At 35.1% G+C, this 18,737-nt stretch overlaps 1 protein-coding gene across 6 annotated transcripts in view; it reads left to right on the top strand.

Moving 5' to 3' along the window:
- Tmem131 (Transmembrane protein 131) overlaps nucleotides 1-18,737 on the top strand; it is a 704,637-nt gene that overhangs the window by 647,763 nt on the left and 38,137 nt on the right. For all 6 annotated transcript variants that reach the window (XM_090406393.1, XM_090406392.1, XM_090406391.1 and 3 more), the window contains one exon: nucleotides 16,624-16,917. In XM_090406393.1, the coding sequence (XP_090262519.1) occupies nucleotides 16,624-16,917 (294 nt within the window). The remainder of the gene's footprint in view (nucleotides 1-16,623; nucleotides 16,918-18,737) is intronic.

Genomic DNA, 18,737 nt, shown 5'->3' with positions numbered 1-18,737 from the left:
TTACAGGAACAGGGTACTTTGTAAACTCCAGGCAGAGAGAGAGAGAGAGGAGGGAGCTGATCTTTTGTAGAACAGATAAGGGTAGCAAGTTTGTGGTGCTACCGTTATCCCTTATCCTCTATACACGGAAGGCAAGTTTGCGGTGCTACCCTTATCCGAACGGATAAGGGTAGCACTGCAAACTTGCTACCCTTATCCGTTCTACAAAAGATCAGCTCCCTCCTCTCTCTCTCTCTCTGCCTGGAGTTTACAAAGTACCCTGTTCCTGTAAGCTGGCGTACTTTGGACAGATAGGCAGATCAGCATCCATCCGCCTAGAGGAACACAAGTCTTACATCTGTATACACAACTATGGTCATTCAGGCTTGGCTGACCATGTCTTGGACACCACCCACAGAGTATCATGGAAGAAAACCACCATGCTCCATCACAGCAAATTCAAGAAAGAGAGACTATTCTTAGAAGCAGCAGCAGCTCTTAGAAATCAACCAAATCTTAATAAATACGATTGCATTAAGCTTCCGAAAATTTTGGAAACACTCATCACCAGAGATCCTACTTTATATTCCAGGCCACCTACAACCGTCCTTAGAGGGCACTCCATCTAGATAGGACTTTAGTGTCACCCACGTGGTTGGGCTTAGCATTGTATGATATTTGTGTTATGTTACATTAGTTATTTTTGTAATCCCCGTAGATGTCCTAGTGACTAGGACGAAATATAGGAAGTATTAAATTCTTTTTAATCCTTTCTGAGTGTTGTAAAAAATCCATTAAATCTTCAACATTATATCGTCTTAACCCTCGTGCCAAGCTACATTTCTCACTTGTTGTGTATCTTTCAGGTGGGCAGGCACATTGTTACACATTTGGCAATATACATGCCGTGCCAATTTCACGTTTTTTGGTGAATTTTCATGTGAATGGATTTTTATTGTCTTTAGAGTGGTATTTCTGGACTATGTAACAAAAAAAAAAAAAAAAAAAAAAAAAAAAAAAAAAAAAAAAAAAAAACATTTTCTCCATCCATGGTACTAATGTACTATAGGTGCCTGACCTTACATGGGCAGGAGTAACATTAAAAAAAGTTTACAAATTACAGATTGCATGTTTCAATGCAAAAGGATATCGCAGAGGTATCATTAAATTCCAGTAGGAATAAGTATATTGTAATTCCATGTTTTAAAAAAAAAAAAAAACTGTGTGGGGTTGTTTAACAAGATTATCTCCCAAAATTGGAAACGCTTAAGATAGCATTCTTTATTTAGATTCCATATGTTATAGTAAACTCAGTTCCATTGTTTATAAAATCATTTTATATAAAGCTGCATCTCAAGAATGTAAATAACAGTCAACAAATTTATTGATAAGATCAAAATACATTATACCAGATCTTCAAAGTTGTATGTTTCCCAATAAGGTGCAAAAGTGGAACTTTTGCTTTAGTTAAAGGTTCACCAACTATCCTATGTAATTCACATTTACGAGTTTATAAACACAAAACACATCATCATCAAATTCCTGCCATGTACCCTCAAGGGGTGTACAGGATATGACTGAGGTTAACATCTCCAATTTTGATATCAGCTTTAATACCACTTTCTTTCATAATGCACATCCTTGTCTGACACCAGATTTAACATTAAACCATCTTCCTGTACTTCCTTCAATTCTAACTGCTGACCTACAACTCAAATAAAGACTAAGTATTGCTTGATATAATGCTCTATTAACATCATATAACTGTAGCATGTGGAATACCTTCTCTCTTGGCACCTTGTCATATGCCTTTTCCAGATCTACAAAACTTAAATACAGATCTTCAATTTTCACGTCTCCTTTATCATTTTTGATTCCTTTTACAATACTCTTTCTTCTATTTCTATGCTTTTTTAATAGCCTCCAAAACATTTTGCCATCTTCCTGTTATTTATCTCCTATATTCTTACGAAAGTCTTCCCATGATTTTTGTTTAGCTACTCTTACGAATAGTTTAGCTCTCTTATATTTTTATCTATATTCTTTTAGAGCAGCTGTCAACTTATTTGGTGTGCTTTATAATTTTCCTGGCTGCTTCTTTAACTTCCTGTGTCCATCACGGTGTTCTTATTTTTCTGCCCTTGCAGGCACATGCTTTCCTAGCTTAATCACTCAGTGTTCTTTTTAGAGTTTGCCACTGAAACTCCAATGTTTGGTTCTTGTTTTTGAATTGCTTCATTTTTTTTTTTTTAGTAACGTTTGTATAATTGAGTCTGAAGTTTACTTGTAAAAAGCTGCTAACTTTAATTTTTTTAAAAACTTTCTTGCATATTATTCTTTTCAATGTGATACTCATTTTTATCCTACTTAAAAACAGTGATAGTCACATTTCAATTTCAAAATCCTGTATGCACTCTTGTATCCTGAACCAACATGAAGATATTGCTATCAATAATAACATAGTCAGTGAGGCTTTTCTTATTTCTTATGTCTTCTCGTACAAGAATTTGTGTAGATCTTCTTTAAAAATGAGATTCTGGCATGCAGCTTACCCTGTTTCAATCGAAGCTTTCCTAATAAGTTGCTCTTCTATGCTGTCGACTCCCTTGAAGTGCAGACGCGATAAACTAATTCCCATGTTCATTAAGTTAAAGGAAATCATTAAATTGCCGGGTGCTCATAAAATTTATCAAAAAGCTAGCCATTCCTTGTTGCTAAATCAGTTACAAGTTTCAAAAAAGGGAACTGGCATTAAATATTATAAAAACAACAGAATTGGAATCTGATCTATCAAATACATTAAATCAACACTTGCTACACATGGTTATTAATATTTCAAAAAATGCAGGCACTAAAGTATTTGAAAAAAGTATCATAAATCTCGATAAAAATACATAACATTACTAGAATGATTTAAGAAAAATACAACTAAATTACCTGCTGACAAAAGGATTGTTAACTTATCTGACAAGCCTCTAATTGAAGATGAGCTAACTGTACTAGCACTTGGTTAGAAGTTTGTGATTTCATCCAAAAGTATTGCATATCTAGATTTCATATATGACATTGAAAAGAGCACTAGTCATCATTTGTCTAGTATTGAAGCTAATAGACTATGTTTTGAAATAGCCAAAGTGATTTATGATGCCCAACCATAAGAATTGAATATTCCACCAGCAGAATTAAAAGCCTTGAATTCACTAAAACATAATAATAATATAGTTATCGCCAAAGGTGACAAAGGCAATACCACTGTAGTCTTAGATGCTAAACCATATGATCAAAAAATGAATTTGCTGTTTAATGATCTACCAAAAGTCAGCTCAAAAAACTCAATCAGTTACTGGATGAAACAACATCCATAGATCAAGAAACCATCAAAAGACTCAGAAATACCATGCAAGATCTCCCAGAATATATGGTTCACCAAAATTACATAAAAGTAACTGTCCACTCAGACATAGTGGATTCTGTAGGCAGTCCCACATATAAAATATCAAGATTCCTGTCTAACCTTCTCTTCCCCTCACTGGCCACTCGACCTCTTTGATAAAAAATTCTGTATAATTTCATACAAGGATAAAAGACATTAAACTGCAGACGCAGACATGTTAGTAAGCTTTGACATTCTCTCTCTCTCTCTCTCTTCACTAATATCCTTCACAAAGAAACAACAGAATTAACTCAAAAATTTCCACCGGACATAGTGGAATTGTTCGAATTTGCAATTACATTGGGTTACTTCGCATGGAAAGATCTTCTTCCTAATATGGATTTTAGGCCAGGTGGCCTGTTTCGGTCTCATGCCATCTCTTTCTTGGTCTTCAGATTCTTCTTTTTCCACTTATATCTGTATAATATTTTCAGTAGTCTGTTGTTGTCCATTCGATTTAAATGTTCTATCCATTTTTGTTTATACTGTCTTATGTAGTAATTAATGGGTTTTATATTCAGGGATTGTAAAATTTCTTCATTTGTTTTATGGTACTACTTGGTATGTCCAGCTGTTTTTCTGAGAAATTTCATTTCTGCCGTTTGAATTCGTTTTTCATTCTTCCTTTTTATGGTCCATGTTTCTTTTCCGTATAGTAGAGTTGGTTTTGACAAGACATTATATAGTCTGATTCTGGTGTGTTTGTGTACTAGGGATGGCTTAAATATATTATTTATTATTCCATTTACTTTGACAAAGTTTGATATTTTAGTGTTTCTATGATAAATTACTTCGCAAGTATTTGAAAGTATTTATTTGTTCTAGTATTTTATTTATCTATCACTATTTTACTTCTTATTGGGTTTTCTCCTTTGAATGCCATTATTTTTGTTTTTTCTTTCGATATTGTCCTATTATATTGTTTTGAGATATCATTTAATGATTTTAATGATCTTTGTAAATCATCTTCTGATGTAGCTAATACTATTTAATCATCTGCAAATAATAGTGTATCTGTCTTCATTTATAGGGTTATTTGTATACCAAATGGGCTATACTGTTTCCAGATTGTTATAATTTTATTTATATTGAAAAGCAGAGGTCAGAGGGTACATCCTTGTCATACTCCTCTTGTTATATCTCTCCATTCTCAGATGTGTTCTAATTTAACTGCTATTTTATTTCCTGTATATATTTCTTGAATGGATTATAAAAGTTGGTTTAGTATATTTAAATCAGTTAATATTTTAAACAATTTTTGTCAAAGGCTTTATCATAATCAATAAAGGGTGCGTGTATTTCCTTTTGAAATTCTCTTCTCTTTTCTATTAATAATTTTAGAGTAAAAATTGGATCTATGCAGGATCGGCCTTTTAGGAAACCATTTTGTCTTTGGCTATTTTGCAAATGACGATGTCCTTGGCTCTACAGGAAACCCATGTGCCTGACACAACTCTCATCCCGGGCCTAATTCTTGTGTCTTATAACTGCCATCCCAAGCATGGCCTGGTCTCGAGGACATAACCCAATGTGTGCCTGAAACAGAATACTCCACAAGAATTAAAATTCAAAATACCACCATCTACAATGTCTACAAACTGCCATCGCAATCTTGGCCTGACCAGCAGGACTGGCCACAACTTCACCCTGCTATCCATGTTGGTTTCAACTCTCATCACACTGTGTGGTGCTATTCCTCTAACAACCAAGATGGTGATAATCTAGTTAACTGGATGGATACATATAACCTATATTTGATCTACGACTAAGCAAGAAGGCACTCTTCACTCAGCCAGATGGAACAGGACCTACACCCCAGATCTGTACATAGTCTCTAAAAACTCTGATGACCACTCTGCCAACAACCAGAACAATCCTCAATAGATTCCCTAACAGCTAGCATTGTCCTACACTAATAGAGACAGGCACATCAATCCCAATCATCAGTGGAACACTAATCTCTAGATGGAACCTTCACAGATCCATCTGGAACGTATTTGAGAAACAAATTGAGCAAATCATTACAGCAGTGCCACCCACCCACCCCTAATTGCTATCCTAGATTTATTAAACTAATCAAAACTGCAGCCAAAGCTTCTATTCCTAGAGGCTACAAAACAATACATCCGATGCTGGAGTAAGGAAACTGAGGAACTTTTAGCCAAATATGAAGAAGCTGAAGACCCACCTATTACTAAGGGGCTCATAGCAATGCTCAACAAAAACAGAAAGGACAGATGGATCTCAACCATCCATGAACTTGACTATATCAAATCTAGCCAGAAAAGCTGGTCACGTGTGACAATATTGGGGGGGGGGGGGGTAGAATCAACAACATACAAAGCACCAGAGGTGACTCCTGTATGAGTAATAATTTATTGAAAACCTCCGAGATATGTCCCAGCTCTACCAGGAAAATAACTGTGCAATCTTCTATCAGAAAAAATCTGAAGATGGGGGCCCAGATCTTCCTGAACTTGTGTGCCCAGTATCTCTGGAAGAGTTACAGGAAGCTTTAAAACTCACCAAGGATGGCAAGGCTGCAGGAGTGTATGGTATCCTCCCCAAGATTCTAAAACATCTCGGCCAATGAGGTCAAACATGGCTGGCCACCCTTTTCTCAAAAATTATAACAACTGGAAAACTACCAGAACTGTGACAGGAACCAAAATAATTGCTGTGGCCAAACCAGGGAAAGACCCAAAAAATGTCAAAAATCTACGACCTATCTCCTTGTTTTGCTCCGCCTTTAAGCTCTTTGAAAGAATTTCACCACTCATTGAAAGAGCACTCCTGATTGAACAAGCTGGCTTCATATTAGGAAGAAGTTGCTGTGACCGGGTCCTGGCCCTAACAACACAAATTGAAGCAGGCTTCCAGAAGAAACTTAAATCCAGAGTCACTTTCATTGACCTCAGCTCATGACACAGTCTGGATCAGTGACCTCCTAAAGCTAGGCAATATTATATGGTGGAAAAAAGAGCATGGCCAGATTCCTTCCCAACAGTTTCCCACGGGACTCTGTGTTAGCCCCTTGACTCTTCAACATCTACATGTCTGACTTACCACATACCAGCTCAAATAAATGTACATACACCGATGACCTAGTCCTACAACAATTTACCTCCTTTGCCAGCCCGGAAACAACCTTGAACACAGACCTAAACATCCTGGAAGAGTACTTGAAGCAGTACTCTTCCTAAGGCCAAATCCAATAAAAACTGTGTCCACAACATTCCACCTGAACAATGCAGAGGCAAATCGACACCTCCACCTCTCTTTCTGTGGCAAAGTGGTAGAACACGAGCCTCACCTGAAATACCTTGGAGCTAGCCTGGACAGCCTAACCTATAAAAAGGCACATCACCAACCTGTCCACCAAAATTAAAATGAGAAATAATTTCATTTCAAGGCTTGCTGGGTCAACCTGGGGTTGTGGTGCAGCAGAATATTGTACCCCTTTCTGGGAAAGAAGTGCACACACACACTTACATTATAGACACCCAGCTAAACTTTCCATGTGCACAATTAGTGGGACACTGAGAAGCATCCCTCCCCCCCTGGCTGCCTGTCCTATCTAACATTGCTCCACCAAATATATGGAAAAGACAAGCCTCGATTAAAGAATTTAATAAAGTAATGAGTAATATGCACTCTCATAAATCCACCTAGCCTTGGCTAAAATCAAGAAACCCTTTCTGGTCCATGGACGAACTCTCTTCAGCTGCCCTGCCATCAACACCTGACGTGGAGAGAACACTGGTCTAAGAATCTTCCAACAATGGCTTCCTGGTTGAAGATCCCTGTGCTCTGCAACATGGTTTTGCTCTTCCTAGGAAGATTTGGTCATCTATCAACAGGATCAGAACTAACCAGGGCAGATGTGGCTACCTTCTACATAAATGGAGACTGTCAGACCACCCTTATTGTGACTGTTTCCCTGTGGCCCAGATGATCACTTATATTGTGAATAACTGCCCAAGGCACCAGTTTCATGGTGTGGGCCTCCAGGACATCCATGGATGAGACCCTGGATTGGCTTTCTGGACTGGACATTGACCTGTAGTTGCTTTGAATTCCTTTTGCCATAAGAATAAATAAGTAGTTTGTCCTCTACAATATGGTTTAGCTTCTCTTTTAATATTCCTGCATGTATTTTATATCCTGTCTTTAGCAGACTAATTCGCCTGTAGTTATTGCAATCATCTTTATTTTTTTTATAGATTGGGATAACAGTGCTTTTTCCAAGAGTTAGGAGTTTTTCATAAAATTTTATTTCATTGTTCTCATCTGTCCAGAGATTTTGGAAATAGGTCGCCCATTTTTCTAAATCTGTTGTTTGTATTTTTATCTTTTCTTTCGTTTCTTTATTCAAGTATTTAATTATTTTTCTTTTAAAAAATTTTATGGAATTTACAACCGTGTTAAAAAAACTTTTTTATTATCCCGACATTTCGATCTGCACATCAAGATCATCATCTGGAGCGTACATAAGTATACAGAACAAGCTGAGTTACATCATTAACTGTAAGCTAGAGAAACAATGATTTGATCACGTTATTCTACTGGCGTGACCTCTGGTGAATAAAAGGTTTGGTGATGTAACTCAGCTTGTTCTGTATACTTATGTACGCTCCAGATGATGATCTTGATGTGAAGATCGAAACGTCGAGATAAAAAAAAAAGTTTTTTAACACGGTTGTAAATTCCATAAAATTTTTTAAATGAATGCTGATTACCGTGTAACCCTAAAAGAAAGTATTTAATTACTTTATAACTGATTATTAAATACTTATTAAATACAGTATACTGATAGCGTATACTAGAAATATAAATTAAATCAAACTTTAATATATACTTTCCAATATTTCGGCAGCATCACATTGCCATCTTCATGGGAACTTAAGATAAAGACACGTGCACGCCAGTACTACACAACACCAAATGAGAAATGAAGCGAGGAAGCTACCATTTTCCTATAGTCCTGATGGTGCCCCTGGCAGACTATATTAGGTGTTCTTGGCCTTTGGGCTGAAGTTCTCCTGGTGTATGTTTCCCAAATTTGGGGCAGTCTTATACATCCAAATTTTTTGAGGTTTGGCACGTTCCTAAGGGCTGAGGCTGATTTCATGAATAGTGATACCATTGCACAGTATCCAGTATACCCATCAGATGGTCATAATTTTCTGCTTTTTAGTTCATCATGTAACCTTTTCTGAATGGAACATTTAAACTTACTTCCCAAGTGAGTAGCGAATGCTCACTGTCACCAACTGTAGGCAGCATAGTTGCATCTTTAACTGAAACACCCTCTGACACTATAATCAAAGCTAACACTTTTTGACCTAGAATTCCTTCTGTCACATGCTGCTTGAGGAAGTCGTCCCACAACAGATGAATAAATGCATTTTCATTTTGTTCTCATGAGATTCTACTGCTGCCCAATCAATACAGTATTTGGATAATTAAGGTCCCCCATTATGATTACTCCTTTCACACCCATAGTGGGATGTTTTTACAAATCTGGTTCATTTCATTTCCATGATAATGCCCATTCCCATCATTAACACAGTTACATATGTCATTGTCAATCTTACACACATATTCTCACCATTGTTCCCATTATAATTTAGTCTCCCTGTGTTAGATCTCATACTAGTTATTAGTTTTTCAAGACTCCTGATACCAAATCATTCAGTTAGGCTGTAGAACTCGCATCCATTAATTTCATTTCTTTGTTCCTATTTTTACTTTTGAGCTAGAAGTAGACAGATAGTTCCTATACTTTTGTATTATTATTATCCGAGGCCTCCAGGGAGTTAAGGACTCATCAAGAGAGGCTATAAATCACCCAAACCAGCTATCGTACCTTCCCTCAAATTTTTGACTAAAAAAAGCTGCACTAATTAGAATCGAAGGGAAGTAAAAGAATATAAATAAACTGGAAAATTAATAATGAAATTTTATTTATTCTAAGTCATTACAAGACACATAAAATAATAGTATAATAATTATGACAACTCAAAAAAATAAAGAATATTTTTATTATATTAATATTTACAATATATATCATTTAAACCAAATTAAACCTAAATTAAATTTTATTTGAACAAATCAAATATTTATACATTCTATAAAGTATAGTCTCATTAATAACCATCACAAAAAATTTACAGATCTTCCTGTTAGTTCATAATTTTTTGTGTTTGTTGAAATAAAATACTTCTAATTTGGATTTAATGTCTATATTTTGGGGGATTTTTTAAATGTCAATGATAATATTTTGTGGTAAAAAATATATATACTTATATAATCTAATTATAGTAATTTTAAGTAATTTAATTGTTGTATTTTTTTTTTTTTTCCCCTGACACTTGACAACGTTTATTGTTAACCAGCTTGCCAAAATTTGGACCTTCATTATGGCAGAAAGATTGATGTTGGTTAGTCTTGATCTGTGGGCTGTTTCATTACCTTTCATACAGGAGAATAATTGTTCACATAAAGAGGTGCTTTATGTGAACATAAAGTTCACATAATATTTGCTGCAAACTTTTTTATTTCCAGATATTTTTGGACCACCGACTTCTTGGTATTTCTCTTTTAGAATGGAATCATTTTGGAAATCAGTAAGTTCTAGTTTAATACAAATAGGAGCTTTTTCAAAATTAAAAGAAAAAGGACCTTGTAAAAGGTGAAAAAACTTCTTGCTCCTTAAAATCTTTAAATCACCTATCAGATTCTTTTTTAATCTTTTCTAGTTTGGGAGAATATTGAGAGAAGGTAAAACTTTGATTCTTATTGTTCAACTGTTCACACATAGGAAAGTAATTTAGAATATTCTCTTTTAAATGATTTTGAAACAAAACCAATTTACATTAAAACTTGCCAGTGCATCATACATATGTATTATTAACTAATCTTTCCCCTGAAGTTTGACATTTAAATCATTCAAATGTCCTCTAATATCAATTAGGAAATGCAACATCATGATTTTTAATTTCTAGGAACAATTTTTATCTCATCTAAAAGTAAAAAAAAAAAAAAGCTTTTTAGAACCTTATGACAAGATAACCAATGAATCTCTATGTAATAAGATAGCCCCTCAAATTCACTCTCCGAGTCTTTAAGAAATTGTGCAAACTGTCAGTGATTGAGGCCTCTGGATCGGATGAAGTTCACAGGCTTGAGTACGCTGCTCAAATCCAATACTTTGGGGCACAGGACTTGCTGATAAATAATGCAGTGGAAAGATTGCAGTTTTGGAATGTCTGGATACATTCCCTTTAACTTTGCTGCAAGTCTTTGTACAAAACCTTTATTTTTGCTCATCATTGCTGGAGCACCATCAGTTGTCACAGCTACAAGCCTGTTCAGAGAAAGTTGGTATTTTTCCAAAATACTCCACATGACATCATGAATGTCTTCCCCTGTAGTGGTTCCATGGATGGGAATCATTTCCAAGAACCTTTCAATAATATTCATATTGTCTTCGCAAGCCCAAGGAAACAGAGCAACTTGAGCCATGTCGTGAATATCGAAACTTTCATCAAGTGCAATTGAAAAGCACTGTACGTTTGCAGATATTTCTTGCAACTGGTCACACAGATTATCTGCCATTTCGGCTATTCTTTCTATCACAGTATTTCTAGACAAAGAAATATTGCGAAATACTTGCACATTTTTGGGACAGATATTTTCCACTGCTTTTATCATACACTCCTTAACCAAGGAATCATCACTAAAAGGTTTGGAATATTTTGCCAATAAATAGCTGATTTCATAACTGGCTCTTACTGCTGATTCATTGTCTTTCATAATTTTTGAAAATACTTGTTGACTTTGAAGTGAATTCTTCATACTTTTTAATTTTTCTTCTCTCAGTTTACCCTCAAAGTGTGAATATTGTTCTTTGTGAATTTTATCGTAGTGCCTTTTTATATGATATTCTTTGGTGACACTAACTGTTTCGTTACAAACAATCACACAATTTTGTCCTTTGTTTCAGTGCAGAAATAATTCAATTCCCATTTTTCTTTTTCTTGTTGTCTTAGAAAGCGACATTGTCTGATGAATAAATATATTATTAATAACAATTTTTATAAAAAATGTATTTATATAATTACTACATTATCAAAGCTAAATTTATTTGTGTTCGGTGCACTGGCATACTTCAGAGTCGCTGATTGACTGTAGCATGCAATTATAAACTCGCATAGTCTGGATTCGATGGGTACATATGCTGCATGTCACATGAACAGCTGCTAGCCAATAGAATTCAATTTTTTCAGTGCGCTATCCACAGCATGCTATAATGATCAGGATTGGATCTAACATTGAAATTGCAATATAAATTTTTATGACAGCCTGGTTGGCCGAGTGGTCAGCGTATCCGCTCTCCAGCCAAAAGGCTGCAGGTTCGAATCCTGATGTGGACATGGATGTTTGTGATTGTCTGTGAAAATACTAGTGGTGATGTTGGGCGGTAGATGGCATTGTTGGAGATGATGATGATAGTTGCGGTTCTTTGTAGTTGGTGGATTGAATGGTGGAGACAGAGAGTTGTAGAGTAGGTGCCCTCCCTCGATGAGTCTTTTTGGACTCCCTGGAGGTGTTATGTAATAATAATAATAATATTATAGCAAATTGTTGCATCCATATTGTAACTATAAATGTACGAAAACGAATAAATCGAATGTTTAAAATCGATATTTCTGTTTTATTATAAAAAGCAACCATCCTTTTTTTTTTTTTTTTTTTTTTTTTGTATATTTCCTTGAGGCATCAGGGGCCGCCACTTTGACACTCTTGCTTTATAAGGTTGGACATCAATTTCACAACCAACCTATTTATTCTTCGAATACTAGGAATACATTCAGATACCACCTCATTTAAGCACTTTTTCAAAGATTCCACATATTGCTGACATTTTTCCCATTTATTAACTGATACCATGGGACCAAAGATAGTATTTTCTTAAGTTGATCATAATTTCCAGCTTTGTAGTTCAGTATGTAACCTGTTTTAATTGGAGCATCAATACAATTAGATACTTCCCAAGAAAGTACACATGATCACTGTCACCAATTGGTGGTAAAATAGTCATATTCTTGATAGAGACCCCTTCTGACGCCATAAGCAAATCCAACACTTTGAATTTGAGTTCCTTCCTTCACATGCTGCTTGATAAAGTTGTCTCACAATATTTCAATAAATTCCTCTTCTTTCTTATCATGAGATTTCTCTTCTACCCAATCAATGTTTGGAAAATTAAAGTCACCCATAATGATCATTTGTTTGGTACCCATAAGGCTAAATTGGCAATGCATTTCTTTGTCCCCTGCAACTGAGCCACCAGGTCTGTAGCAACATCCCACCATATATTTCATTCTCTTAACCACCACTTCACACCAGATAGACTCAAACTCACTGCTACATGGGACATTGTTACCATCATTGTTTTCTTGTGTTTCTACCCTAACTGGACTTAAGTCATCTAATATCATTAGTGACACTCCTCCTCTCCTATCTCTTCTGTCATTCCTAAAAATGGTATACCCATTACACTTGATCCTACTTACCATATCTGATTCTGATAGCCAGGTTTCACTAATGCCAACAATCTTAGGCCATATCGTATTCAATAAAGCAATGAACTCAACCCCTTTGTTTCTAATGATCCTGGCATTTGTGTACAGACATAGTAAATTACCACCCAGCCTATTCTTATAATTAGATATGCAATCTATTTGGTCTTGTTCTGGAATTTTCTCTTTTCCCTCCTCAGACATACTTAAAACGTCCAAACCTAAAGCATATTTTTCCACCCCTTTGCCACATACATATGAATGTCTTCAAACATTTGCATACCATAGCTGAACTTTCACACACACACTTTTTCCATTCCTCCCTTGATGATCTAATTTCCCTTACTCTCTGTTTCATTTCAATAAATTCCTCTTCTTTCTTATCATGAGATTTCTCTTCTACCCAATCAATGATCTAATTTCCCTTACTCTCTGCATTCATTAAGTCTCATACCAAGAAGTAATTTCTCCAGGCTTTTGATGCCAAATGAATATACTTGGATATATTAGTGACAGTTTCCAACCAGAATAAATTCTCATACAAAGTCTATAGTAAGAAGGCAGGCAACATAAGAAAGTACCTGCATTCCATATCACACTGTCTCCATTCTCAAAAATGGGACTTCATTATAACTCTCTCATCTCTTCTAATTCACTAAGTATTGTTAAATGGAAAATCTGAATTGAGACATACAGAGAATATTATTAGTTGTCATAGTTAGGATTTAGTATGCAATATATTAAATAAGAATCACGGCATGAGATTAATTAACAGGAAAACTGTCATTACAAAAATGCAGGTTCTAAATTACTGACAGAATAGGATATAAACTCAAAAGACAACAGTATCAGAGGCATTCATCTTCCACCTAAAGACATTCACAGACATCCATGGATGCAATGGATTTCAAATCTGTGACAATGGTTGGGGAACAGAGATTTTATCCACTCAGCTAACTAGGCTAGCAAAATATAGAGTATGCATATAGCACAATTACAAGCGTCGTGTGTTGATTCAATAATCCTCCTCTGCCTATTCCTCCCCAAAAAGAGCAGGCGGGTGAGCAGCCAGTCTCTATCCTTCAGCCTTTGTTGATAGTGAGCTCAAGCTATCAATGAACCAAGGCTTTTGGGAGAGAAAGAGAGAGAGTATAGCAAACAACTGCTGTTATCTCATGATTCTTAAACACTGATGATTGTATTGTTCTTTATTATCTATGGGTTTTATGGTAGATTTTTCCAGATACTACCTGAAAAAAAGGCTTAGTTAAGAGTTTTCTCTAGTCAGCAAATAGAATCAAATCTATCATGATCTTTTCTTTGGAGCATACTTTCCACAAGCATGCAATCAATGGAAATTTTGGACCATTCTTCCTGTAGGCATGTAATGAGGTCCTAGACTATTGTGGGGCAGATGTCCCTTGACCACATTCGACACTCCAGTTTATCTCACAGATGTTCAATAGAGTTGAGATTAGTTCTCTTTGGATGCCAGTCAAGTTTTGTGATGTTCATGTCCACAAACCTCACAGTTACAGCTGCAGCCTTATGACACAGTATGTTGTCTTGCTTTGTGAAACACCACAAAGTAGGAAGCATTACATTGTTTGGAATGTTCAGAAACCTCTCAGATTTCAGTGTTTTTGTGTCACCACAAACAGAGGTGTGATGCCAAACTATGAAAATCAAGACCATAACATCACACCACTATCTCTGAATTTCACAGTTGGTGTTATGCACTTTGATAAGAGACATTCACCAGGCATCCACACCACCCACACACATCCATCTCCTCACTAGAGGGTGTAGTGTGATTCGGCACTCCATAATATAGCATTGCAATCTTCCACGTCCTGTACACTTTCCTTGCACCACTGAAGACAAAGTTGGATGTGGGGCTTGCTTGCAGTTCTACCATGAAAACCATGTTGTGAGCCTCTGTTCTGAATGGTTTGGGGCATATTCGTGTTCCGATTGATGCCTAGAACTCTGCATTCAATATGTTATCGGACATATGGTGGGTTTTACATATTATCCTTCATAATACCCTACTGTTGTGTTTGGTGAGTGTGGTTGGTCTTCCACTGCAGGTAACACTTGCAGTTGACTCATTGCACTTCCATCTGAGTATAATATCACTGATTATTGATCTAAGATTTCCCAATTTGCTGAACAGATAGGACTGCCACATGGCATCCTATCACAACACCTCTTTCAAACTCTGCCAGTTCCATTCTCGAAGCCATTTCACCCAAACACAGTTGTAGTGACTTGGGAGCATTAAATATAAATTCCTCCAATTTATACCAACTGTAGGCACATGACTTGTTACATGGCACAGTGCACTTTGCCCATAGGGGGGGGGGATAGTCCATTGACTTCTTTCCAAACAGTTTACCTCAAGTTATGTGAGTAATGCACTCTGCAGTGATGTAAAGTAACTTGAAATTCACGTAATTCAAGAGATTGTATATTAAGAGATTCTACGCTCTATACATTTATATCTAGCATTATTATGAGTAATGCATTCCACAATAGTGTAAGATGACTCAAAATTTGCATAATTCAAGAGATTATATTAAGAGTTTCTATTGAAAATGAATAGAAACAGAAACAAAGAAAAACAAACCACAACAATTAGTTTCATAAATGGAAGATTTATTTGATCCTGGTAAACATAATAAAAAAGTAAATGCATTTTGCATGACATGAAATTACAAAAATTTAATAGGAGGAAGTGGCAAAAATATCAAGCAAGAGAAAAATGGTATATTAAAGTGACATCAGATATACACTTCTTTTTCATCTTCATGGCATGCTTGATCTGAAGATTTTGGATAATTTTTTTGTGATTGAAGTCATCTATATTGCCTTGTTGTGTGCAATGTAATGTTTCTCATTATGCACTTCATAATGCATATCTGCATGCTTTATAAACGTTGAAACTTTTGCACCTCTTTCTTTAATGGAAACAATGCTCGTGCATGTGTTTCATCTAAGATCAACACTTTCTTAGATTCATAATTTTAATCATCAATTATGGCCTTGAAATTTGCTCATGAAATTTCAGCAACTTCTCCCATCTGTGGAACTATAGAAGCCATGTCTTTGAATTTCTAGAATCATGTGACACTAACATTAACTGATTTTAGCCGCATGTCATCACTCTTGAAAACTCATAAATGTTTCAGAATTTATCTTGAATAACTTGAATTGATACAAGAACACCTTTCTTTATTTTGACACTCAGTTCAAAGCTAGAATTCTTAACATTTTTTCCCACAATCACTGGCACTTTGTTTATTATTTATATCCTCTCCTCCACTCTCATATCTAATCTAACAACAGCAAACTTTTATTAGATGTGTTATTAGAATCCATATTGCAGGATTCACTGAAATGAAAAAGAAAATGTTAAATAAATTCTGGAAAAATTCTAAAATTTTAAAATTCTAAATTCTAAAAAAATTCTGGAAATCAGCATATTTCATTCTTACTAAGTAAAGGTTATTTGCAAACAAAGCTGTCATTATTTTAATCCACTAGTAAGCTGGCAAATTAAAATAACTTTTGCAGATCCATTACAATAATTATAAATAAGTAGGAATGTTTACTCTTTATTAGGAACTGTACCGCAAAGAGGTATACTGTCGTCCACGGATGTAGGTCACACAATTGCTCCAAATGGAAATCATAGCTTCTTGTCAACAAATTCATGGAACAACAGAAATTTGAATTCCCTGTCTTTAATAAATTCTCCACACATGTCTGATATTTCTACCTCTGGATCTAGGCTGTCTAGTTGGATGCTTCATTCCACTTCTGACTCTATAGAAATGATCTCACCATCTCCAACATCAGAAATATCAGAGGACATGCGATGCATTGCAAAAGATTCACAAGATTCAGAATTTGCTGGTAAATAATATTTTTATGCAGTGTTTCATATATGATTATTTTGCTCATACAATTGTTAACATATTCAGTTGTCATGTTTCAAAAAAAAAATTTTTTTTACATTGGATTTTTCTGAAAATTTCATGGTGTTCATATATCAAACCTGGGCTAAAATTAAATTGAAACTAATTGAGATTTATTATATTAAAACTGATTATTAATTTTACATATCTATATATGTATTTTTTTAATGTAAGGATTACACAGTACTCGGTACAGGAACTTTTTGAACTGACATAGTATATAATTTGGAAAAATGTCAAAGATGAAGAACCAATGAATGGTTGTAGAAATATTTATCAGATTGTCAAAAACAGTAATGAAGGAAATGAATTAAGCAAACTATGACTTTTAAATTTTAAAGAACTGAAAAATTAAAGAACAAAAAGGAACAAAGCACAACCTATAATAACAGCAAGCCAGCAACATAATGGTGTACTGGTCATTTCAGTTAAATCATCATCAGGTTTAGGACAGGTGAAACTAATTATATATATATATCAGTGCTTTCCACTTTATGAAATGATGTGTTAAGAAGAGTTAGGTTGGTTTCAGGGTAGCGGGAAGTTTGTTTAATTGCTACCAGGGCAAGAGTAGATAGGGTCCTTGTTTATTTATTGGGTAGTTCTTATCACTAGAAATTTGGAGCAACATTTGGTTTTATTTTCTTGGAAATCAATAATGGTGGATTTTCCTTAAGGATTTTATATATATATATATATATATTTTTTTTTTTTTTATATTAATTGATATAAACTTGGAAGAGTGGAATGGGGGGAAAAAAAGTTGTAGAAAGACTCTTCTGTTTTAATTTTCAACTATCTTCCTTGATACTGGCATTCAAAATTGTTTTTAGTTATAGCAAATGAAAGACAAAATGAACTATATTTTAAATTTGCAAACTTTTTTTTTTTTTTTCATTTTACTTGTTGCTAAGCAAGGTGGCAAGATGGCTCATCCTGTAAAACGGGTAGCCTCACCAGGAAAAAAAAAAAAAAAAAACATGCATAATATGCTAACTTATTTTATTTGCTTTTGTAACCAAGTTACAAAACTTGGTTACAGAACTGTTCCATATTTGGCCTTTGGAATAGTTTCCGGATTATTAACCATTAATCTGTTCAGAGTATTAGTATGCTTAAAAGAAAGTTATATGATACTATAGGACCATGAATTACAGCAACAGACTGCAAATTGGCAGCATTTGGATATCAACATTAGCCTACTCAGACCACAGTAACTTCTCCCACCTTACCTCAAAGTAGTCCATTTCCACAAATGAGGTTCTGGCAAGTATTGCTTCCCAAAAGTCATATCTTCTCTGATTGGAGGAAATGCCATCTATACCTCTAGGTAGTAGATGACTTTCACCACCTTTCTTAAAGAGGCCTGAAATAGCCATTGTCATATTTCATCCACAGAACATGGCTTTCAATTTCTGCTGCTTCCCTTTCTTTCATGTAGTGTGGATAATATCTTCAAGGATATGGTAAACACTGTAAGGATCACAAACCTCCTCTTTCAAGGGTTCAGCAGTAAAACTGTTCTGCAGACCAGCCACTAAATAGTACAGGACTGTATCAATATTAGGTAATTCATCAGGAGGCACAAGTGTTTAATGGGTTTTATTTGAATGTAAAAACATACATTTTAAAAGAGGGGAAATTGTTACAAGATCACAAAACCTCCAAAGATTTTTTATTTTTTTACCTGAATCCAGTGCTGAAGGTGATTTTAAACTAAAAGCTCCTAGTTGTATATTCATTGCAAAAACCCCAGAT

The sequence above is a fragment of the Typopeltis vanoorti genome, chromosome 16 (genome assembly GCF_054136105.1).
Source record: "Typopeltis vanoorti isolate ZY-2024b chromosome 16, IOZ_Tvanoo_1.0, whole genome shotgun sequence".
Lineage (NCBI taxonomy): Eukaryota > Metazoa > Arthropoda > Arachnida > Uropygi > Thelyphonidae > Typopeltis > Typopeltis vanoorti.
Note: the sequence above shows the minus strand (reverse complement) of the source record. Positions and strands in the feature narration are given on the sequence as shown.